Source organism: Alexandromys fortis, unplaced genomic scaffold, assembly GCF_014885135.2.
Source record: "Alexandromys fortis isolate MF-2015 unplaced genomic scaffold, M_Fortis_MF-2015_v1.1 scaffold_27, whole genome shotgun sequence".
Lineage (NCBI taxonomy): Eukaryota > Metazoa > Chordata > Mammalia > Rodentia > Cricetidae > Alexandromys > Alexandromys fortis.
The window spans coordinates 3557616-3583885 of NW_026067952.1; the positions used below are offsets into that span (position 1 = coordinate 3557616).

Here is a 26270-nt window from a genome sequence, read left to right on the forward strand (position 1 = left end):
TATTTGAATCACTTTTTTCCATTCAAAAATTTACACTTCTTCCCATCCTCCCCATCCCCTCCCACTCCTCCACTCACTCTCCTCCCTCTCCCTCCCTGCTTGAGGACAGGGAACCCTGTCCTGTGGGAAGTCCAAGGCCCTCCCTCCTACATCCAGGCCTAGGAAGCTATGCATCCATATAGACTAGGGTCCCCAAAAAACCAGAACATGCCGTAAAAACAAGTCCCAGTGCCTTTATCAATGGCTTCTCAGTCAGCCCCCATTGTCAGTCACAATCAGAGAATCCAGTTTGACCACATGCTCGTTCAATCCCAGTTCAGCTGGATTTGGTGAGCTCCCATTAGAACAGGCACACTGCCTCAGTTGGTGGACCAACCCCTTGCGGTCCTGACTTCCTTGCTCATCTTCTCCCTCCTTCTGCTCTTCAACTGGACCTTGACTGATGTCTATCTTGAATATCATCATAAAAACCTTCATCCAGCGACAGATGGAGATAGAGACAGAGTCCCACATGGAGTACTGGACTGAGCTCCAAAGGTGAAGTTGAAAAGCAGAAAAGGAAGGAGAATATGACCAAGGAAGTCAGGACCATGAGGGGATGATCCACCCACTGAGACAGTATGCTTGAACTAATAGGTGATATGATTGTATACATAAATAAACCTAAAAATTCCACCAGAAAGCTCCTCTACTTCCAGAGAAACAAAGAAATAAGAGAAACATCACTTTTCACAATAGCCACAAATAACATAAAATATCTTGGGGTAACACTAACTAAAGAAGTGAAAGACTTATTTGACAAGAACTTTAAGTCTTTAAAGAAAGAAATTGCAGAAGATAACAGAAAATGGAAAGATCTTCCATGTTCTTGGATAGGTAGGATCAACATAATAAAAATGGCAATCCTACCAAAAGCAATCTATAGATTCAGTGCAATCCCCATTAAAATCACAACACAATTCTTCACAAACCTTGAGAGAAAAATAATCAACTTCATATGGAAAAGCAAAAAAAAAAGAAAAAAAACCCAAAAAAACCAGGAGAGCCAAAACAATCCTATACAATAAAGAAACTTCCAGAGGCATCATCATTCTTGACATCAAGCTCTATTACAGAACTATAGTAACAAAAACAGCTTGGTATTGACATAAAAACAGAGAGGTTGACCAATGGAATTAAATAGAAGACCTGGATATTAATCCATACACCTATGAACACCTAATTTTTGACAAAGAAGCTAAAATTGTACAATGAATAAAAAAGAAAGCATCTTCAATAAATGGTACTGGCATAACTGGATGTCAACATGTAGAAGAATACAGGAGACCACTTCCTAAATATAACACCAATAGCACACACACTGAGAGCAACAATAAATAAATGGGACTTCCTGAAACTGAGAAGTTTCCGTAAAGAAAAGGACACAATCAATAAGACAAAAAGGCAGCCTACTGAATGGGAAAAGATCTTCACCAATCCTACATCAAACAAAGGACTTATCTCCAAAAAATATATAAAGAACTCAAGAAATTAGACATCAAAATTCCAAATACCACAACTAAAAAAATGGGGTACAGAACTAAACAGAGAATTCTCAACAGAAGAACCTCACATGGCCATAAGAAACTTAAGGAAATGTTCAACATCCTTAGCCATCAGGAAAATGCAAATCAAAACAACTCTGAGATACCATTTTACACTAGTCAGAAGGGCTTAGACCACCCATGATAGCTGGAGAGGGTGTGGAGTAAGGGGAACACTTATCTATTGCTAGTAGGAATGCAAACTTGTACAACAACTTTGGAAATCAGTATGGCAGGTTCTCAGAAAATTGGTAATCAATCTACCTCAGAACACAGCAATACCTTTCTGGGGCATTTACCCAAAGAATGTACACTACTACCACAAGGACATTTGCTCAACTGTATTTATAGCAGCATTACTTGTAATAGCCAGAAACTGCAAACAACCTGGATGCCCCTCAACCAAAGAATGCATGAGGAAAATGTGCCATTTGATTAACTGTCAGGAAAGGGTTAGGTGTGGCCATGTGGGAAGAGGTGTAATACTAACTAGGAGTGGGCTTTGACTTTTCAAAAGCCCACAGCAGGCTCAGGCTTGGTAGCTCTCTATCTCTCTCTGTCTCTGTCTCGTGTGTATCAGTCTCTGTTTCTGTCAATCTCATCTGTTTCTCTCTCTCTCTCTCTCTCTCTCTCTCTCTCTCTCTCTCTCTCTCTCTCTCTCTCTCTCTCTCTTGCTCACTCTCACTCTCTCTCCCTGCAGATCAATATGTAAAGCCCTCAGCTACCAATCCAAGATCATGGTCTGCCTGTATGCCACCATGCTCCCACCATGATGATTATGGACTAACTTTCTGAAACTGTAAGCAAGCCCCCAATTAAATATTTTCCTTTTTAAGAGTTGTCTTGACCCTGGTGTCTCCTCACAGCAACAGAATACTAAGACACCCACTTTTAGCATTTTGATAAATTTCCACACTGATTTCCCTATTGGCTCCACCAGTTTACAATCTCACCAACAGTGAATGAGGGTTCTTCCTTTCCCTGAATCTCCATGAGCATTTGTTCTCAATTGTTTTCTTAATCTTAGCCTAACTGGGTAAGAGGAGCCTCAAAGCAGTTTCAATTCGTATTTCCCCAATCACTAATGATGTTGAACACTTTTAAAGTATTTCTTAGCTGTTTTAAATTTCTCTATTCAGAACCATAGCTGGTTTTCAATTGTGTTGTTTGTCTTCTTGGTTTTACTCTTATTCTTATTTTATTTTTTAGTTCTTTGTATATTCTGGATTTGAGAAAGGGTACTAAATCCTTCCACTTTGGTCAGCATCATATTGAAAGAGAAATGACGTCATATCAGGATGAGTACTTGCCAGGCCCATTTCTGCCTCGGCCTCCCAGAGTCAACTGGAGGGGTCTTCTCCTTGGACTCCAGTTTCTTCATCCACAAGGTGAGGAAGATTGGGTTCTATCAGAGTAGCGATCCTACCACAGATTCACTGAGGAGCTATGACTCAGCTAAGGGACACATAGTGGCCTGCTCATGACCCTAATCATTCAGGATTCCTGGGGACAGAACTGCATGGGTGGCTGGAGCACGGTGTCCTGTGCTCAGAGCTTAGAACAAGCGAAGCCTGAGAAATTGCCAAAAGGGTTGCACAAACATTACCCCGTCCTTTAAACTCAGAGTGCACAAAGAACTGAACATATGATATCAGGTTTCCCTGGCAGCCATATCCTGTATACAACACTACAGAAGCTCTTGCGTGTGTTTACCTATCTAGACAATGTCATCCATTTTAATTACGTTATATGTTTAAATTATTCGAGATGAAAATTTCATTTACCTCTTACTAACAATTCGGTGATCACATCTTCTTCTGACACTCGGAATGCTGATTCCATGCATGACATTTAACTGCGAAAATGTTTCTTTAACACCCATGGATTTTGGACTAATAACACCATCACAATCACCAGCTACTTGTAGTCCACAAGTTTCTGGAGAGTTCATTAAAAAATTTTTCCCATTGGTATTGTCTATAAATGTTTTTCACAGTAGATTAAAGATGTGAAATCCAAAACTATGAGCAAAGTTACCAGATCAAGCTGTGGATGAAGAAGACACTGAAATTTTCTCCAAAGAGCAGGAGAGGGTGCAAAAATAAGCAGGCACAGTCAGCAATGTAAATGACGTGTGTGTGTGTGTGTGTGTGTGTGTGTGTGTGTGTGTGTGTCTGAGAAGACCTGAAAGAGGGCATCAGATCCCCCTAAAACTGGGTTTCAAGCTGATGTAGGCCATGCAACGTGGATGGTGGTTGAACCCAGGTCCTCTGGAAGAGTGGTAAGTGCTCTTAATGGTTGAGCCCCTTTTTCAGCACCAAACAGTAAGCAATTTTATATCAGGATAATTTCAATGTGATTTGCTGAGGACCCTGTGGAGGAAAATGACCACCCTAAGTGCAATAATAGAACCTTAGGAGGAGACTGGAATAAAACTATATTTTATGTTAGGCTACATGATTGCAATAAGCCACTGTGGTTAAAATGAATGATCTTTTTGGATATGGTCTTAGACTTGGTTTGCAAATATTTTACATTACTGTTATTCTGTTCCTGTGAGGAATGACATTGGGATTTTTTTGAAGATTACATTGAATCTGTGGGTTTCTCTTACTAAGATAGCCAGTTTTGCAATATGTAGCCTGCATGTTCGTAGGCCATCTGTACATATAGTGCACTCTTCAGTTTATTTCTTTGGAGCTTTATAGTTTCCATCATTGAGTTATTTCACCTTCTGTTCGCTGTCTGATTCCAGAGCTTAATTTTTTAAATTGGGTTGTTTTTTATGTTTAGATTTTTTAGTTCTTTATACATGCAGGACCCTCATCCTCTGTACTGTTTTTGTTGGCAAAGATTTTTATTCCACTCTGTAGACTGCCTCTTCACTCCACTGGCCACTTCCTTTACTCTACACAAGTTTTTAAACTTCAAGTCCCAAATGTCATCTATGAGTCTTTGGATTTTATAAAAGGAGCCAATAATGTGATTTGTCTTTGAGTCTATTTATATGATGGATGACATTTATTGATTTAAGTACTGCATTTCTAGAATGAAACCAGTTTGATTCTGATGAATGATCTTTTGTATATGATCTTGGATTTGGTTTGCCAATAGTTTGTTAAAAATTTTTAGATCTATGCTCATCAGAGAGATAAGTCTGCAATTTTCTTTTTCTTCTCGTGTGTGTGTGTGTGTGTGTGTGTGTGTGTACACGCACGCATGCGTGCATTCATCAGGGTAATACTGACTTCATATAAAGAATTTGGAAGCCTTTCCTTTCTATTGTATGTAATAATTTAAGTGATGCTAATGATAGTCCTTCTGTGAAGTTCTGGTAAAACTGCAGTGAATTCCTGTGGCACTTCACTTTTTTTTAAAAATTGGAAGACTTTTATCACTACTTCAATCTCACTCCTGTTTTGGAGTCAGTAAAAATTGATTTCATCTTGGATGAATTTTGGTGTGTTGAATTCATCAAGAATTTTTTTATTGCTTTCAGATTTTCCACTTTAGTGGAATAGAGGTTTTTAAATATGGTTTTCTGAGTCTCACTGGTATCTGTTATAATATCCTTTTTTCTTTTATTAATTTAGAATTTCTCTCTGTAACTTTTTGTTAATATGGTCAAAGGTTTGCCAATCTTGTTTATCTTTTCGAAGAATCAGTTCTCCTGACAGATTCCTTGTACTTTTGCGGTTTCTGTTTCATTATAAGATAGTATCTATCTTTTTAAGGCAAGCGCTCATATCTATAAACTTATTATAACTGCCTCTGCCTTATCTCAAAGCATCTTGCTTTTTCAGTAGTTATGGAAAATTTTTCATTTCCCCCAGATTTCCTCAAAAACTCACTAAACCATTGAAAATTGAATATTGTTCATCTCTACGTGGTTGTGGCTTCTGCAGCGTTTCTAACTAATGAGATATAAGAAAGTGCCTTATTCTTTTGAGTTTGTTAAAACTTGGTTTTGGAGCCTAAATCATGATCCATCTTAGAGAAATTTCCATGGCTTCAGATAATGAGTACGAACTTCAGGTGTGCAGATGTCTATTAGGCATATTTGATCTGTAGTTGCTTAAGCAGAATTTTGTTGATTTTCTTTTTAGATGATCTCAACACAGATAATATAGGAGAGAGTGGTACTATTAAATTTATATGAAGCTTTTTGTTCTTTTATGATCAGTACAAAAAATACAGTAAAAGGAAAGAAATAAAAAAATATAAATCATTTCAAAATGACAGAGAATTTGGCAGGCCTATTTCTGGATCCTATACTGCTAAATCTTCCAAGTACATGTGGGGGGAACGCTAAGTCACTGCTGGACTCCATGGTCATTTCTGCTGTTCTGGCTGGTATTCGATGTAAGCCGAGGACTTGAGGCTTCAAGGGTCAGTTCTCGGCATTGGAGCTGCCTTTACATTATAACCACACCTCCTTTGCGTATTAGAGCCATGGCAGGTGCCAGGGAGTTTTTAGCCTGTGAATTTGGCAGATTCCCACTCACTCTAGAAGACTTTCACCTAGAGACAGCAAATGTCCAAGCCCTGGGGCAAATCCTGAGTATGTCAGAGAGTGGGAACAACGAAGTCTCCACCGAGGCTGGAGGTGGAGGAGTCAGAACTCTGAGGCCTTCAGCTCTTTCTCAGTAGTAAATACACTGCCTGAGGAAGGAGACTGGGAAAGCCAAGTGAACTAACAGGAAGAACTAGGCTCAGAGAGCTCAGACTGATCTGCAACAAACCCTAGGTGGGACAGAGGGAGCTGTAGCAGTCAAGCAATCTGCCAACCTCAAACTCCTGGCTCTCAGTCTCTACAGTGGCTCACAGGTGGTGGGGCTTGCTCCTAGGGAGGGAGAGTGCGGGAGCACTGAGGCTGTACTTCCCATTGGGCACAGTTTTATACTTGCCAGTTTTTTAAATGATAAAGATTTATTAAATGTTTTTAGATAGAAAAGGGTTTTTTGATATTATAATATATTATTATTCCTTGTACCCACAGATACATGTAGTTCTTGCCACCTAGCAAAGAAATTTCTCTTTGCAACAGAGACTATTACAGAATAACTGATCACAGCAGAACTGTGGAACTCAGGAACAGCCCATGCATCTATATATAACATGACCCCTAACAAGAAGACAAGATTTTAAAAGTCATCTTTTCTTCTGCCTTGGAAGTATAATTTGTCTGTACTTATAACAATTATGAAGACACCATTTCTGTCCTCTACTTTAAATTGTCCTAAGGTTTTTCCTTCCTCATGATGCACTATTATGAAGATGGTTTTCGTCAGCATGCCATGTTTCTTCTTCAGACATCATAGATCCTGTGATTACCTTTATCACTGCCATGAATCCTGAGATCCAGCAGCCCATTATAAATGCAATTGAGTTCTGTTCCGATGTCACGATCTCCTGGTAGTTTTTATTGGACTTTTTCTGATTTTCTTTGTGAATATCAAGAGTTCTTCAGTTTTATCTTTGTCTTGTAGACAGAGCATGATGCACACTGTTCTTGATCAGTGATCAAAATCCATTTTCTAACTTATTCTTCTCCAAGTCAGCTCTCCAGAGAAGAGTTCCTGCAGGTATTTCCTCAAGGGAAGGGCATGGAGTAGTGGAGAAGTCAGCAAGAAAGGGAAGTGATTTGCCTTCTTGGTAATTTCAAATCTTTTGACTGGCATCTCTACTGAGGACTCAGTTATCTTCAGTTTGGAACAAAGAGGTCAGATTAGCAGGTGCTCAGAGCTCCTAGATAAAAGCCAGCATCCTCGTGTTCTGTTTGGTGACTGAGTACCTTTATGTCCGTTCCTCCCATGAAAACACAAGTGAACTTCACCTTAACCCTCCACACAGCATCCTTCTAAGTGAACTACATTTGGGGATAGAGAGACTGAAAGGACTTTTTCCACAAGCCTTGTCTTAGATGCCCGCCAGGCTGCAGTGAGAACATGCAGGCTCTCTGCAGAGATGGTTAATTCTACTGTGCTCTTCCCACACCGCATCTGCATGGGAAACTAAAGGCCAGCCTTACGAACCATTGGGGGTCTTCTCGAAGTTGTAGGGTACTGCACTTTTATAGGATGTGGACAGGTTCTCTTGGTTTCCAGTCTCAATACAGTCTTAGAATTCTTACATTAACATATCCACTAGTGGCGATAGGCACAGCTGACAACGGAAGTTTTCATTTGCAAAACACTTTTCCCTCATTGAGAGGGCACTGTGATTTTAGGTGATTTCATGAAAATAATGAAATAAGGAAACCAGGGTCCTTTCTCCTTGTTCCAACCAAACACAGTCATTCCTGTCTCTAGCCAAACACAGTAAATTTCTCCCATACTTGAAAAGCCCTCTGCAGCTTCCCTCTTGAGATGCAGCCCCAGTGCTTGCTCCATGGACACACAGAGCACAGAGCACTCCTGCACTTGTCTCTGCGGCTCCCATCCTGCAGGTGATGACCCACCATACTGTCCTCATGGGCTCTCATCAGGCTTAGCTGACCTCCCAAGGGAGGCCTCACCCTCTCTGAGGAGCAGATGGGGGTGGAGTGTGTGAGGAGTAGGAGAGGAGGGAGGGGGAACTAAGAAACTACTAATGAAAGAAAGCACCGGGGAATGTTCACACAGGTCACTAGTAAGGCTAGGCATTTTAGAGTTGCTTTTGTGAATCAGTATCTCAGTTATTTCTAAAAATGACTATGGAATCCTTAAATTTGCCTTCTTTCCTATGTCTTTCTATGGTTAGTTTTTTAAAAAAATTTATTTACTTTTTTTTCCCATTTTACATACCAAAAGTAGTTCCTGCTCCCTTCCCTCCTCCTGTCCCCCCCCACACACACACACTTTCCCCTCATGCAACCTCCCATTACTCCTCAGAAAGGGTAAGACCGGGGCTGGAGAGATGGCTCAGAGGTTAAGAGCACTAGCTGCTCTTCCAGAGGTCCTGAGTTCAATTCCCAGCAACCACATGGTGGCTCACAACCATCTGTACTGAGATCTGGCACCCTCTTCTGGCGTGTGGGCATACATCGAGGCAGAATGTTGTATACATAATAAATAAATAAATCTTAAAAAAAAAAAAGAAAGAAAGGGTAAGATCTCCCATGGGGAGTCAACAATGTCTAGCATATCAAGTTGAGGCAGGACCAAACCCCTCCTCCCTGTACCATGGCTGAGAAAGGTTTCCCTCCATAGGGAATGGACTCCAAAGAGCCAATTCATGCACTGGGGATAAATCGCCCTATGTCTTTTTTAAAATCCCTATGAATAGACCCTTTGAGATGAAATAGATCCATGTCCATCTCATTGGAAAGAAACAGAAGTACACATCATGTTTGCTCTACGGCAGGAAACAAAGTGCACTGTGGGCAAGGCCCCACATTTGAAATACAAAAGCTTGGACAGGCCAAGGTCACTCTTGTGATCTCTGCCTGGAATTGCTTCTGGAAGCATCATGTGACGATCTTGAGGTGGCGATAAAGATTTTCTGGGACGTGTGGGGTTAGACAAAGACTCCGACATCATGTGTCTACGGTCTCTAGGAATATTGACAATATCTCCTACTGAGAGGAGGGCAGAGGCCGCATGCCAGATAAGTGGGAACGGGTAAGGCCTTTTGTGACTCCAGCCACATCTATGCACCCAGCAAGCAACATATAAAGCAATGGTCAACTGAGCTCTCAGTGAAGGCCCCTCCTGGTGAGATGAAGTCCATCTTCTTCAGCCTTTCTCTGCTCCTCCTTCTGGAGAAGCAAGCAGCTGGGATAGGAATCTACGGTGAGTGCAGGGAGTCGCCTGGCAGGAAGGCACCAGGGAGAATGTCCACAGGGGTGCTCTGGCAGGGAGAAGAACCCTGCACGGGGTGATCTTGATGGATGTTGTCTGTTCTCCACCCAAACCCACTTGCCTTGTGGGTAACTCAGTGGGTTGACGGGGAAAATCCTGGGATAAGACTAGAGGGGGCTGTACAGACAGTGTAACTCAAACATTCTTTTTATCAATTACCAGGTGAGACAAAAGGACACTTTCTAGTAAAAACGTCCCCAGTTGTATATTTCCAGAAAGACCATTTCCAGTATGGGTCCAGAAGAGCACAGGAGGATGGAGCTGAAGAAAGCAGTTTTGAGCAAACTAAGCACCGTGTGTATGGCCAGGATGCTGATGCTGACCTGGGAGAGACTCAGAGCTCACAGCAACAGACAGGTGTAAGCGAAGACATAGCTTGTAATGAAGAAGACAAGATTAGCCAACAAAAATCCCGACTTCAGTCCCATTCACAAATAAAATCCCAAACACAAGTAAAATCCCACGTAGCCCAGGTGAAGTCCCAAACAGGCCAGCTCAAGACCCTAGGCCAGGTGAAATCACAAATCAAGCTGAAATCCCACAGAGCCCCTCTGAAATCCTCCCAGGCATCACAAACTCTCCAGGAAGCCTTTCCTCAGCAAATCAAGGGCAAAGCACATGCCCTGGATGAAGACCAGGCCCAAGTGCGTCAGCAGCATAAAATGGTTCACAGGCTCAAAAGCAGGCTTGGCTGGGCCAAGAGAGCAGCAGAGTTCCTTCCGTATTTCAGACAGCACTTCCAAGGCTATGATGAGTATTTTGTGCAGTTTCAAGGACAACTGCAGGGTGGAATTCATCCCACAAAGCCTTTCCACCAAGCTCAACAGACGTGCTACTGTCCAAACGGAGAGTTAATCCTGTATCAAGACGCCTTCACAGAATAACACGTTCCCTATCGGTCAAGGCCAGGACACAATTAGAGGTAAGTGTCTCAGCAGGCGGGAGAGCTACCTACCCAGTGTTTGTAGGTGGAACACAGAGGACTGCCTGGGCCCAGTGTGAGATTGGTAGTGAGGCCCACAGCAATGGATGTGCTGACAGCAAAGTGTGTGGAGCTGAGCTCCATTCTCTGTGAAGCAAGCACCCGGCAGAGGCAGAGCAAGCTACCTGAGCTCTCTGTGTGTCTCAAATTCCTCTTCTTAGTGAGTCTCTTCTACATTTATTTTGCACATGTGCAGCTATTCTGCTCTGAACACACAGCACTTAGAAGATCATGTAAATTTAAGATGTATTTTTGTAACTTCTTATGCTTTCCATGGATATGGCTCACTTTCTTGCTACGTTGTTACAAAGCATGAGTGCTTTTGTTTCACATACCAATTAGTGTTCTTCCATCCCATATAGGGTTCCCTTATCCTATAGAGACAACTGATCCATGGGGTTTTGCTTCATCTTTGTGAATAAAGGCAGTAAATGAGTCCTAAGAACCATCCCTGTTTGTGATGCGGGAACTGTGAAAAAGGAGGCACCAGGGTGGTGAGGGGTCCGTTCCAGGGGATGTTTGCTCTATCAGGAGAGAAATCTTCCCCCCGGGGAGGAAAAGGATCTCACCTGCATGTTTGCATCAAGGGGCACTTCGTGTGAAGGGAAGGAAAGCAACAGAACTGTGGGCCCAGTGACCAGTCGTGGCTCCAAATGGCCATAATTTGGTCCAAGCAGACAAGGGACCTGGCCACACTCACTTCCTGTCTGCTGGTTTTCACTCTTGTGCATGCCTATCTATGTCCTCTCTCCAGAGGAGTCGCCTGACCTCTGTGGACCGTGATGTCTTCAAGATGCCGACTCCCTTGCCGTCCTAGATGCTCTTGATCCACTCATACTGCTGCCCCTAAGGCTTTCTTACCTGGGCGCATCCTCACACCAATGCTCACTAATAAAGAGATCCTATCTGACTTCATTTGCTTTTTCAAAAACACATATTTTCGACTGAAATAAAATTTTATCATTTTCCCCTCCCCCCTTTCTCTCCATCCCCTTCCAGATACCCTCCTTCCAATCTCCCATGTCTCCCAAACTCTCAAGTTGATATCATATTTATATTTGATTACTGTTTTTGAGTATGCATATATGCTCATAAATATATAAATACAACTTACTGAGTCTATGTTTGTTGTTTGTATGAATGTGGTTGTTGAGCTGAACAGTCTGATTTGTACAACCAATTAGGAGGCTCATCCCTGGGGTAGACTAATTCTTCTATCCAAGGAGTCATCAGTTTCCTTAGTTCCTTGTTTAGGGATGGGTCCTGTGAAATCTCCCCCTTTAATATTAATATGTCCACTGATACTGCCATTGTTTTGTCTTGTTTATGAAACCATTTCTAGTAGATACTCTTTCACTGCAGACTTCTTCATGCAACCTTTTTGCCTCCTCTTCTCCAATGTTCCCTGAGCCTTAAGTGCAGTAACTTTTGTGGATGGGACTCCCAAGTTCCACTGATCTCTGCACTGTTTCCAGTTGTGGTGGTTTCTGGGACAGTCTCCATCTGTTGAGACAGGCTTGTTTGATGAGGTGTGGTAGCTACACTTATCTGTGGGTGTAAGGGTAAGCCCGAGAGGACTTACACAGGTCTAGCAAAGTGGGGGTAACTGAGTCTTGTCTAAGTTCTATGACCTCACTAGGCCTAGGAAGTTGCCTAAGTTCTCAGAACCAGACATGGTTTTTCTCCTGTAGAGTGAGCTTAAGTCCAATTAGACACACGTGGGCTACAACCAGCATGTGAGCATCACTTGCTGCACCTTCAGCAGATCCCGTGCCATGCTCGTTACCACCGTGGTTCTTAGGTGCTGCAGCTGGTAGAACAGTACAGCTGCTTCCCTTCCTTGGCAATCCACATGGTATTTCCTGGTACCATGGAGGTGAAGAAGGCCTAAGGAAAGAGGCTTTTCAGATCGTCTGAGTCCTTCATCCTAGGTGTGCAGTGGCTTGCTCTGCTATCAACCTCTGATAGGTAGCCAAGGAAACATCAATAGTTTATATTGTTGTAACCAAGGTAACATCAATAGTTTATATTATTTTGGAAGTTTCTTGGAATAACCTGACCAACCATTATTAAGAAGCGTTTCATGTCTGGTACTGGGGTTTTCTTATTAGATGATTTTTATGGGTAGCATGGTCAACCCAAAGCAGTTTAACTTCCTTTAAGCAACATATATATGTATACATAAATTGTATAATTTTAGGTAAATATAAAATAAATTGATTTCTTGAGGCATTATCAAACAACCTTGGTGTTATTTGTCCCTTGTTTCTTCTCAGATACATTGACCTCTCTCCCCACCACTCCTCTCCTCTGGAGTCCCCTCCCCATCTTTTCATTTCTCACGTTATATAATTATCTCTTTCTACCTCTCAACCCCTCCCCAACCTCCACCTATGATCCCTTTATACTTTTCTGGTTACTGCAGTTACTACATGTTGTATACTTACAATATTTGGAGCTAGGAACTACAGAAGATGTACAATGTTTGTTTTTCTGGGTCTGGACTGCCTCACTCAATATAATCTTTTCTAGGTCTATCCATTTACCTTCAAATATCATGGTTTTACTTTTTTATAGTTGAATAGCTTTCCATTGTGCATATGCAACACATTTTCATTATTCATTCTTCTTTTGAAGAATTGATATTTAAGGTTTTTCCAGTTCTAAGCTATTGTAAATAGGGTCACTATGAACATGAATGAGTAGGTAACTGTGGGGTAGGATGCTGAGTCCTTTGGGCACATGCTCAGGAGGGCTATAGCCAGGTGGTTTGGTAGATTTGTTTTTAGCTTCTTGAGGATTCTCCACACTGATCCTGAATGGGGGCACCAGTATGTACCCCACCAACAGTGAAAAGCTCCTCCTTCTCCACTTAGTCTCATAACCACAACGAAAAAGAAAAACAGAACAAAAAACAATAAAAACCAAAAAGGCAAAAAAATACACCTAAGAAAAGGAAAAACAGAAAGTCTACATGCAAAAGAATACTATTAGGTTCCTGTCTCTCATGCTACACAAAAGTAAAATCCATGTGGATCAAAGACCTCAGTGAGACCCCACTTTCATGGAGGCTTGTGGACATTTAAGGGTTGAGAGTGGCTTATAAATTGGCCATGTTCCAATAACTAATCCCCCTGACTAATATTCATTCAAACAAATGTAATTAAGCTCAATGGATTACACAAGAAAGAAAGAAAGTCACCTAAGCAGAAGACTGAGATGAGGTAGGGCTGCCTCACTTCTGTGATAAAATGACAGAAACTGAACTGATTTATTTATTTATAAGTGCATTTGAAGCTTGTGGAGAGAAAAGAATGACTCTCAGTGTGATCAAATACCAACACACCTACCTCTTGGCACCACAAGCCTAGAGGCATGTGACCTGGAGTCTGCACCACCATCTTTTTGATTTTTCAAAGTATAACTCTAGCTACAGGAAGCAGTCCCTCCTTAACCGTGGCTCCAGGGGAGTTGGCATTCTCTGTGTGCCCAGTGAATAAAGCATCAAAACAGAGATGCTGCTTGGATCCTCAACTTCCAGTTTTTAAAATCTTTCTGTGCCCCTTCTCTCTCCCTGCAAAGATGGTCTCTGAATCTTGGGATTATGCTAAAATCATGTCTTCTGAACATGATAGGACCACTGCATTCATGAATCCACAATGCTAAGGCTGCCTGACAAGACCTGAACAAGATCAACCAGTCAACATGCTAATATAGAGGAGAGAGGGGACTCATGAACCCCCCTAACTGAGGAGCTATGAACAGTTTCTCGCTTCATGGGGAAAGAATTAGTTTTATTTAAAGATATGAACCCTGATAGATCTACCACACTCTAGTGGATGGTTCAAGAACCATAATTATATGGAGTCTATGAGATATTTAAAAAGTGGACATGAAGTTTGGAGAGGTAGTAAAGTTAGGAATGGACTGTGGAGGACCCCCCCCCCAGTGAAAGAGGGGGTAAATATATCAATACATAATATGAAAGAATAAATACAATACTATATTAAAATTCAGAATTGTTTTGAGCTTTAGAATGTTTAGAACACAGTGGTGTTAGTTCATCAGAAGTCTGGAAATTTGGTGGATATAAGTCAGTTTTCTTGTAATTTCCCATTTGGAATGGCATATGTCCAACATATGCCTCTCAACTTTAGTGTAGAAATATATTACTTGAAGCCGGGCAATGGTGGCGCACGCCTTTAATCCCAGCACTCGGGAGGCAGAGGCAGGTGGATCTCTGTGAGTTCGAGACCAGTCTGATCTACAGAGCTAGTTCCAGGACAGGATCCAAAGCCACAGAGAAACCCTGTCTCGAAAAAAACATTAAAAAAAAAGAAATATATTACTTGTGTAGATGTATTAAGTTCTTTTATTTTTGAGACTGTAACATAACTAGATAATTTCCCCTTCCCTTTCCTTCCTCTCAACCCTCCTATATACTCCCTTTCTCTTTCCAATGCATGGCCTCTTATTTCTTTAATTGTTGTTATGAATATACTTCTATATTCCTAAGTATAACCAACCCAGTCTTACAGTGCTACTTGTATATGGCTTTTCAGTGCTGACCATTTGGTATTAGATAATCAGTTGGTTTCTCCCACTCTCAGATTTCTTAGTTACCTGTAGTTCTTTGTGTACGGTTGAGGCCTCACAGGCTTTTTCCTGTCCAATATGGCATGTCTATTGTTGCCTTTCTTCAGCTGGTGTTTAGGTGAGAGTGCATGGACATAGTTTCTGACATTATCAGGAGATGAAGTCTCACTGCAAGCTCCCTGATCCTCTAGCTCTTACGATCTTTCCACCCCCTCTTCAGCGACCTTTCTTGAGTGCAGAAACTGTTTTGTAGATGTACTCATTTGCACTGGGCTCCACAACTCTGCATTTTGAGTGGTTGTGCAATTTTTTTGTAATGGTCTGCATCTATTGCAAGGGAAAATGTTCTTGATGAGGGAGGAAGACTACTGATCTGTTGCTATAAGAACAAATATTTAGGATGCAGTTAGTAATTGTGCAGCTTATAACGAACTGGTGGTAGGTTCTTCCCCAAGGCCCACGACTTCAGTGACCATAGCTAGTGAGCTAGGTTTCCAGTACCAGATGTGGTTTTCCTCTTGTTGAGGGTGTCTTGAGTTCAGTTAGAGAGCTGTTGGTTATCCCTAAGGTATGTGTGCCACTACTATACCCATAGAGTTATATCATGTCAGCCTCATCATTATATAGCCAAGGGTGGAACAGATAGACTTTTCAAATTATTGGAATAGAATAAATATATTTACATATTGGAAGGCCAATATTAGAAGACAAGATGTAAATTGTTATATCTTAAATTGGATTTACTGATAAATGAAATGTTGACTTCTAAGACCTAGAAAGTAAAAATTAGAAAAATTTAGAAATGAGATTGTTTGTAATCAGCAAAATGAGGTCGCACACTAGTATGACACACAGTTATGACTGGTATCCATATATAATGAATTTGCTTAAATTCAATCCCCTTTCTTTTCCCTCCAATTTCTATATCTACCTCCACTATACATTCCCAACTTCATGTGCTCTTTTCTTTAACCCACTGAGTTCAGTTAGTATTCACGGGTATATGATGAGCCACTGCAGCATGGGTAGCCTCTCAAGGGCTGTATCCTTGGAGAAAATGTAATCTCCCTCTTCCTGCAGCCATCAGTCGATAACAGTTGCTCATCTAGGGGTGAGCATCATGACCTCCCCCCATCCATGCTGGTATTCTGGCTGATTTGATCCTGTGCAGGTATTATGTATATAGTCATAGCTGCTGTGAGTTCATATGTGTAATGGGCTGTTATACCTGGCAAACACTTTTTCACGGAAGATACCTACTACCTCTGGATCTGTCCTTTCCCATCTTCTAAGATGTTCCCTGATCTATAGGGGTAGGAAGTATGATATCACTATCCTGCTTAGAACAGAATACTCTGCCATCTTTTAGTTTCTGCACACTGGCCAACTGTGGGGCTCACTATCAATAATCTGTAAAAAGGAATCTTCTCGAGACCCATTGATCTGTGGGTATAAAGATAAGAACTTAGGAGGCCATTTATTACTTTGTACATTTAGCAAAATATTAGTAGTAGTTTTACCCTAGGGTCCACAATCTAGTGAGCCACAGATTTAGGGACCAGTTAAGAGTACTGGGAATGAGTTCCACCTTTTGGAGTGGACTTTATTTTTTGAGGGATGGGTCTTGAGACAGGGCTTCTCTGTAGCTTTGGAGCCTGTCTTGGAACTAGCTCTTGTAGACCAGGCTAGACTTGAACTCATAGAGATACGCCTGCCTCTGCCTCCTGAGTGCTGGGATTAAAGGCGTGGGCCACCACTGCCCAGCCTGTGGAGTAGACTTTAAATCCAAGCAGAAGGTAGCTGGCTACTCTCATCATTCATATCACTCTTACAAGAGTGGGTTGATCTTGCTAGGGCAGTTGTTACTGTAGCTTGCAGAGTTCACTGCTGGCAACAACGTTGATTACTTTTCTCTCCCAATAACTACTCAGACCCTTCCAACACTTGAGTTCTCCACGTCCCTGACTCAAGCATGTGGAGTCTTAACATCAGATTCTGGTTGGTAACAAAGAGCAATGACCATAGCATCTAGAGTTTTTTGGGTATCTCTACAGCTCGAAGAACACTGGGGAAAATGGGGTGGGGGAAGAGCTGGAAGACAGAGAAAAGGGCTCAGAAATGCCTTCTTCTAGGCGTAGCACAGACACTGCAATCAGGAAGTTTGAACAACTAAGGGTGGCTGCATTGGGTATGCACAAGAATGGGTCCACCAACAGCCCAGCGAGCATGTAGGAGGGACTCGGAGGGCCCTGTCCTGCACTGATGAACCATTTTCTCTGCGTAGATTCAAAGAACGGGAACTCATGACTTTTGGTTGTATAACCCCTGGTGACCCCAGCAGGCCCCCAATAGATAGTCCTAATCCCATAGTCACACTGATGTCCCTGGTTAAACTAAATGGGTCACACAGCAAAACTAAAGATCACAATTCTGGGAAAGGAACAGTTAGGTAGGGGAAGGGGCTGATATACTTGAAAAGGAGATAAGAGGGGGTTGCAGGAAGAATGTAGCCAGAATACATCCTATACATGTGTGAAATTGCCAAAGAACTAAATTACCAAAATAATTTGTTTCTCAGTAGTGCAAATACTAATACCTTTGCACTAACAGCTTATGTTTGGCTTTACTGGGTAGATGATAACAAAAAGGCAACTAAAATTCTTATAACACAAAAGGAAATAAAATGTCAAAATGAAACTTAACATGTTATATGCTACTTTTTTTAAAAAAGGGAAAATAATAAATAACAATTCCAGATGGATCTGAGATCTTAATGTACAATGTGAAACTCTGCAACTGCTAGAGGAAAATACGTATGAGCATAGAAAGTGGTGCTCTGGAGAGAGCTCCAAAAGCTCAAACATAACAGCAAGAATTGACCAAGTTGGAGTGCATCAGATTAAAAATATTCTGCAGACCAAAAGAAACGATGCTCAGAACGAAAACACAGCATACAAAAAGGAAAAGGCTTTGCCAGCTAAATTCTTAGGGGATTGATACTTTAAATATATTTAGAACTCAAAAGTTTTATCCTAAAGCCTAAGTCAGCCAATCAGTAAACAGACAAATCAACTGGACAGACACTTCTCAAAGAAGTAGAGGGGCTAGCACAGTGGCTCGGTGATTCTGTTCCCAGCACCCACAGGGTGGCTCACGACCACCTATAGCTCTAGTTCTGGGGTGTTTGACACCCTTTTCTGACCTCTGAGGGTCTCTGCATGTATGTGGTGCACATACATACACACAGGCATACACACTTATAAATAAAACAGGTATTTTATTGTGCTTTAAGATGAAGATCAGTACAACTGATCAGCAAATACATGAATAATGTCCAATATCCTTAACCCTCAGAGAGGGACATACCGGTGAGAACGATAATGAGATTCCCTTCATATAATCTTTTATTTTTGAGAATTTCATACATAGATGTATATGTGAGCACAGAAGAGGGACTCTGGATGAAGGAAGGTCAGCAGAGAGAGGTGGAAGAGAACGAGACGAGGCAATGGAGGCTGAGGGTGAGCCAAGTACTCGAAGTGAATGTGAGGAAATGCCACAAAGAAATCATTCCCTGTGCTGTGCTGAAGAAGGAACATAGATAAAAGCGCAATCGTCAGATCTGAGATAGGGGAGCTACATGGTACCCTAGGAATCTGTCTAATCCTTTTCCATTGCCCTAAGCAGCCCTTGGAGATTAGACTGAGAGAGTGCGTGACTAACATTGAGCACAGTGCCTGTGAGCTCAGTACTTACTGTGTGCCAAGAACCAGTTCTTACTGAGCTTAGTGATAAACAGATAGGATGATGCTGATCTTATTCATGGGTCAAAGAACAAAGTCCTGTCCAGTACTCTGAGTCAAAGACACAGATAACACAAGGGGCTTAGAGTTTGTGAAATACTACTGCTGTTACTACTACAACTAATAATAAATAATAATAATTGATTTAATTAAATAAAGTAAAACAAAGATGGGAAAAGGAGAACAACCAGCATAGAAAATTAATGTATTGCTAAGATGAAACCTGTGATATGAAAAAGGAAAGTAGTACCTGGTGGAGCCTAAGCTCTCAACATGGCGTCTTGACACTCAAAGGAGGCCATCCTGGAAGAAAAGGGGACGACTTCAAAGTGCTTTTGATAACTTTATTTTCTCTTGGAGAGATTAACAGACAGTATGGTACTTTCCTTAAGAATATCTAGAAAACCTAAACTGTATAAATATCACGGGAAAGAACAGAAGTGTGTCTAAAGGCTCTTGCCCTGGTCTCAAACCTTAGGTCTAAGGGATTCAGTGTCCAGCAACATCGTGAGACACTCATCCCAGCTTAATGGTCCCACAGAAGCTTCATTGAGATTTTGGAGGATGGAGGACTTGGAGGAAATTGAACTCCCACTGCGTAAAAGAACAAGAAGAGAAAGAGGAACGGTCAACAGAATGGTCCCATAGGTCCTCTAGAAAAACAGATGCAAATGTCGTTTATAGCTACCGGTGGTCTGCTCCTCTAACAGTGGCAGTCAGGTGGGTCCCAAGAGAAACGGAGAGACCCCAAGAAGTTGCTGCATTTTCTAGCCCTTCCTTGCAGTGAGAAAAGCTTGGTGCAAATGATTTAAAATAGTAAAAGATTGATTCTGCGCTGCGGTTTCCGAGGCTTCAGTCCATGGTTGGTGTTTCACTGCTGTGGGCCTATGGCAAGGGTGAGCAGACATGTGACAGAGAAATTCCTCACATGTGATATCAGGCCAGTAAGCAGATGGAGGAGAAATACTGGGAGGGGCGGGTACACCCTCCCGGTGGGTACACCCTCCCTAGGCATGTTTGCAGGGGTTACTTCCTCCAATTGGGGCTCAATTCCTCTTTTCCATCACTTCCCAATAATATCATCAGGGAATCAATTTACTAATGGATCGATTTACCAATGATGCCAGAGATATTATATCACAATGCCTTCTTGGTGGTGGGATCCTCAAAATGAGGACCAAGGTTTCTGCATGCGAATCCTTCTCGGGACACATCATATCCAAACCACGGTGCAACTGAGGCTCAGGAAACCTTAGGCATCCTCACCCGGAAAAGTCATGGTTAACACCATGTTCTCTAAGCCACCATCACTACATTTCCTATGCATCCATGGTATGGGTCAATAAGCCTTTGCTTCCCATTGGTCACACCTCCCTATGGTGAAAGCACCTCCCACTAACAAGTCTTCAACGCTTGTGTGCCTATGGGAGGGGGTTATCGATATCTACTACAGTGTTGAGTTTATCAGGAGTTCTAAGAAGAATTCTAAAAATATCTCCTTTCTCAATTGACTATTCCAGCAGCTTCCATCTCAGGGCTCGAAGGTAAAGAGCATGTGTAGAGGGCTAGGACGGAGCTGGCTTCAGCGAGTTACATCCTGCTGGAAGTGGACATTCGCAGAACCAGGACACGACTGGGCGAAAACCGAGGATGCTGTATCTGGGGAAAGTCTCCCTGTTTGTTGTTGCTCTGAGAGATTCGAGCAGAGCACCTGTCACATAACACACCTCATACGTGTGATTCCTCCTTGGTGATCAATATCACTCCTATGTTGCCAGCTGGGGTCTTGTGTGAGGCCTGCAGAGACGCTCTGGTTTGCAGTTGCAATGGGTATAGCAAGTCTGCCACTTGGGACACATTTAGACTGTGTTAAAAATGGAGGTAGCCACCCCACTTATCAGAGTGTCGGTGGTGGAGGAAGCATGAATGAGCACAGGCCAGGCTAGTGGATGCTATGCAGAGTTACCTCTGCTTTCCTCCCGGGAACTTACAAACTTCTTGTTCAGACGGGAAGTACTTTTCTCATCTTATTTGATAAACTTGTAATTTTTCTGATTCCTTTTGTGCTGAAAAAAAAAACATATCTAACTACTCATTTCTTATACTCCTAAAAATATAATTCCAAGTTTTTTAAAAAAATATATAACTTTTCTGGCATTTTGGGTTTTTTTCTGACTTGATTCAACTGATTCCTTTCATGTTAGCAGTCCTGAAACACTTGGAAACTCCTGATTATATGGGAGTTATAGGATGGGGCTGGAGAAATAGCTCAGCAGTTAAGAGTACTGGTTGCTGTTGGAGGACCTGGGTTCAATTACCCCATCCACATGGCTGCTAACAAGCATCTGTAACTCCAGTTACAGAGGATCCACACCCTCTTCTGGCCTCCACAGGCGCTGAATACATATTTGGCTCATGGTATACATGCGGGCAAAACACCCATTAACATAAGACAAAAATATTTTTAAAATTTGAGTTATTAAAAAATTGAAATTTTAAGATATTAAATTAGAAACAACACCAGACATGAGAGAATAAGTATTGTATTGTCTCACTTGTATAAGTGCCCAGGATGATAACATTCCTAGACACATAATGAGTTAATAGGTTATGAGGGCCTGAGATGAGAGAGAAATGTAGTGTTACCTAATACCACAGATGTGGATTGTAATCATGAAAAACATCTGGAGATAGACACTGGCAATATGAGTGTACTTAATAGCATGAAGTTGAAAAATAAAACCTATTTACTATAGTAAATTTCATGTCACACATATTAAAGTATAGGACTCCTCATCCACCTAGTTGAAGACTGATTCTGTACACCCAGGCACAGCATAGATGGCTGTGCAACCTGCACAGCTTTGGACCTGACCTGACTGGGGCCATTACTGGAAGTGAACAAAGGACAGAAACAAGTCTAGACAATCTGGGATCAGGTGGCCATGCACACTGACGAAGACACGCCAACCAGCGGAAACTCAAGTGCATTGATTTTATAATATGGCGTGAAGGAAAAGGCAGGTAAGCTAATCTCAGTGAGAGGTCTCTGCAGGGGAGCAGTATCAGGTTGGCGACATCTGGATGAGGAAGCCGTGCGTGGTAGTTTCTGTACACACTGGTTTTAGATAAAGGTCAACAATTTATCATCATCCATACTTGGGCCAAGTGAAGGCCTTGCCATTCCCCTGGGTCTGAAGTACTGGTGTCCTTGCCATGGCCACGCTCATGTCAACGAGGCGCGTTCACCCAGGACTTCATCCCCTCCACACAGGCACTGACCTTAGCCTAAGTAATTTTGGATGGGCTTTTGTAATCCCGTGGTATTCATACACTTTAGGGTTTCTGCCTATTCTTAGGATAATTTATCTTATATTTTTCAAGTTGCCAAATAACTTCTTACATAGATATAAGCAAAGCTCTTAAATTTCCTTTTCTGTTCCCAAGCATATTATTTCACAACTTCTGAGTTGGATTTTGCCATCCTTGTTAATAAAATGTTTTCAAAAGGAAAATGACCTGTATTTTTTTAAAACTATGTAGCAAGAGTTTTACTGTCCTTCTCCAGAATCAGTCTGTCTTATTCTCCATTTGTGTTTCTATCCTTCCAACTGCTCCCTTCTCTTTTCCTTCTCCACCAGTATATTGAATGTTTGGATTTAAATTTTCATTTCAATGTATACTCTTCTGGTATGTATAGCATAATTGCATGGCATCTGTGACCCTCAACTTCCTGGGTTTTGTTCACAGACATTATTCCTGAGTTTCATCTGCATTTCATAAAGAGATTATCAAGATATTTGTTCTTAATTCCTAAATATGATCAAAGTTTTCAGATCCTGTCCTTATTACCTTTGACTGAAGAAGTTCCTGGATTTCTCTAAAACAAATAAGAGACATGGGAGGGGAGACAGGGTTGAGTGGACACAGTAAGCAATCACTGGTCTCCCGAGGGAAACAGTTACTTCCCTCTCTAAGAAGTCAGAGTGGCTCAGTGCAACTCAAGCATTTTATTTAAACGTTACATTTATTTTATGCATTTTCTTTTTGTAAGGGCCTAGTTTGGCTTTTTCTTTGCCTCTTCCATACAGTACTACCCAGAATGTTGGGTGGGACGGCTGGAAATATGTTTCAAGTAGACTTCCTCCCCGAACTACAGCCATATGGTGGAGTATGAAGCGGAACACGCTGCAGGGATGTTCTCTTCCCCCAAGAGCATGTCCGCAGTCCTGTCCTTTGGAAGGTGTGTCTGAGTCACCAAAGCTGTCCTTCTAAACAAGAAGGCAAGCCTTCCATCTTGTCTCAGGATGCCAGTGGCATCACCGGTGGCAAAGTGTTCACCACAAGCCCACTACTAGGGCAGCTGGATAACGTTCCTGTCGGAGCTTTCTGAATTAAAATACTGGGGTTTATTCTTTGTTGGATTCCATGACGTACATTCAGTAAGGAAAGCGATACTCTTTCTCATTTGTCCAATAGTGATTCCTGTCACCATTCATACTTTCCCCTTTCAAATGCCCCTGCACTTCACCTTGCCTTCCAGATACACCGCAAGCTCATTCCACTGCACACACGGACTACCTAAAATGCCACCGCTAGCAAACCATCACAACCATGGCGGTCTTGTCTTACCAAAGTTAGCAGAGCAAACTAATCATAAAAGCAAGCACCCATATCTCCCTTAGATAAATATAGACATTGGCACATCAACGTTTATAGTTATATAGCTCAGAGCTACTTTTGGGCATTGATGTTCCCTGATTATTTTTTTTTCCAGAGCCGAGGTTTGAATCAAGAGCCTCACACGTGACAGGCAAGTGGTCTACCACATAGCTACAGCTTCAATCTCTCCATTTATTCTTCAAACTTTCTATTAGAGGTTTCCTCTTATTCAACTCTTTCTATGTTGTTCTACACATGTGAATGCTTCTTTGTATGTAAATGAGAAGCTCTGTAAAACTCCATGTAAAACAAGTAGCTTCGTGGGCTTCTTGAGATAGCATGCTAAACAATGCCAGAATGGAAAGAACACCACTACACTGTCACTAGGAAAATTTGGTTTGGCCCTGGCTACCTTCAGAGCATGAAAAACTCTAGTCTGGATTTTGTTTGAAAATGCAAAGAGTGTGTGATAAACTCAGAGGGTTGATAAATATTTGCTGAGGCTATGACAGAGAAAACATTGCGTCCCTGCACTAAACCCCTGGGAACATTACCAATGTCCCCAACTGTGCCGAGGGGAGGAAGTTGACATTTAGAGATAATAAAAAAGGGGGGGCAGCATCTTTTGTAGCCTCAGCCACATCAGTGGTGCACCCAGCTAAAGAAGATATAAATGAGCAACTCAGCTCATTTCTCAGTGAAGGCACTTCCTGACAAGATGAAGTCCTCAGTCTTCATCCTCTCTCTGCTCCTCATTCTGGAAAGACAGGACGCTGTGGTTGGGCAGTATGGTGAGTATAGAGATGGTAGCTAGAGAGAAAGTCACTCAGGGAGAGTCTCCTTCATGGAGTGGGCAATTCCTTCCATAGGGCAATCTTTTTGATGAGACTTAATTCTTCTCTACCCAAACCCAAATCCCTGTAGGAAACATCAACAGTTTTATGAGGCAATTTTTGGAATAAGACTCGGAATGAACTATGCAGATGATATAACAAACATTCTTATTATAAATTACCAGGAGGAACAAAAGGTGGCTTCACGAAAGGTGGCTTCACGAAAGGCGGCTTCACGAAAGGCGGCTTCACGAAAGGTGGCTTCACTAGTAGCTCATCGGGATTTATGAAAGGTCATGTCAGTTATGGGCTCAAAGGAGGCAGTGATGATGTAGCTGAAGAAAGTGTTTTCATGCAAACAAAACACCAAGTATATGGCCAGGATGGTGAAATGTCACAGTCGCGTCTTTCACAAGAACATACAGGAGTAAAGGGGGCTGCACTTTGTCGCAAAGGACAAGTGTCCCAACTAAAATCCCAAGAATCCCAAGTGAAATCCTATGGACAAGTAAACTCCCAGGAATCTCAACTGAAATCATCCTATGGACAACTAAAATCCCAAAACTCCCAAGTCAAATCCTATGGACAAGTGAAATCCTACGGACAAGTGAAATCCCATGAATCTCAACTGAAATCATCCTATGGACAACTAAAGTCTCAAAATTCCCAAGTGAAATCTTATGGCCAACTAAAATCCCAAGATTCCCAACTAAAATCCTATGGTCAACGAAAATCCTATGGTGAAGAATCCCAACTGAAATCCTACGGTCAACTAAAATCCCAAGAAGGCCAACTAAAATCCTATAGCCAAGTAAAATCTCAAGATACCCAACTAAAATCCTATAGCCAAGTAAAATCTCAAGATGCCCAACTAAAATCCTATGGTCAAGCAAAATCCCAAGATGCCCAACTAAAATCCTATGGTCAAGCAAAATCCCAAGATGCCCAACTAAAATCTTATGGCCAAGTAAAATCCCAAGACACCCAACTAAAATCTTTTGGCCAACAAAAATCCCTAAAAGGTTTTTCTCAACAAACTAAGCATAAAGGATTTGCTATGAATGAGGAGCTATCACAAGTACGTAAGCAATATAATGATGATGAGAGTTCTGTGCAACAAAAGTCTAGCCAGGTAAAAACAGAGGAAGATTTAGCCCAATTTGGACAACAACGCCAGTTTGGACAAGAACGCTCACAATCCTATAAAGGATATCTTGAACAGTACAAAAAGAAATCACAAGACCACTATCAACAAAGAAGAAATTTTAATCAAGATATCTATTTTACAAAGGGAGGGGCAGACCTATATCAAACTCAACTCAAGGGATAATGCAGTCATCGACCAACTAAAGCGCAAGATCAATATCAAGGTATGTTTGTACCAATAGGAGAGATATTTATCCTGATGCTTGCATGTGGTATATAAGGAAGCCCTGGGTCCATCATGGGATTGATACCCATTTGTTCCTATCAGTAGAAGTATTATGTTACAAATTTTGAGAAAGATAACGAGCATGCCCTGGAAAAATGAGTACTAGGTATGAGAAAAGCAGAGTAAACTACCCAGGTTAACAACGGGTACTGCACGCTGACATTAAGGAAGTATTTTTCAGGGTTTTTTTTAAAGCATATCAAATGTCTAAGTGAACATTCTTCCTTCACCAAGTGTTAAGAGAACACAATCAGATAGAAAATCTACCTTAAAAATAAACATCATGAAANAATATTTGTCTGTGTGTATGCCTGCAGGCCAGGAGAGGGCACCAGACAGATGGTTGTGAGCCACCATGTGGTTGCTGGGCATTGAACTCAGGACCTCTGGAAGAGCAGCCAGTGCTCTTAACCTCTGAGCCATCTTTCCAGCCCCACACAGATGGAGTTTATATTATTAAATATGTACCACCTATGAAATCATATTTAACATTTTATGATATAATCTTATTTTTTCTTATAATTTGACTTGGCAAAAA

The 26270-nt window shown here is 41.7% G+C and overlaps 3 protein-coding genes across 5 annotated transcripts in view; 2 read left to right on the top strand and 1 right to left on the bottom strand.

Moving 5' to 3' along the window:
- LOC126507129 (seminal vesicle secretory protein 3A-like) overlaps window positions 1-26270 on the bottom strand; it is a 63304-nt gene that overhangs the window by 17407 nt on the left and 19627 nt on the right. The gene's annotated exons all lie outside the window — the stretch shown is intronic.
- LOC126506953 (seminal vesicle secretory protein 3A-like) lies at window positions 9283-10506 on the top strand. The gene is made up of 2 exons (XM_050150971.1): window positions 9283-9355; window positions 9587-10506. The coding sequence occupies exons 1-2, from the start codon at window positions 9283-9285 to the stop codon at window positions 10306-10308; spliced, it is 795 nt and encodes a 264-aa protein (XP_050006928.1). The 3' UTR covers window positions 10309-10506.
- Window positions 24186-25630, top strand: LOC126507128 (seminal vesicle secretory protein 2-like). Its single transcript, XM_050151320.1, has 2 exons — window positions 24186-24258; window positions 24543-25630. The coding sequence occupies exons 1-2, from the start codon at window positions 24186-24188 to the stop codon at window positions 25628-25630; spliced, it is 1161 nt and encodes a 386-aa protein (XP_050007277.1).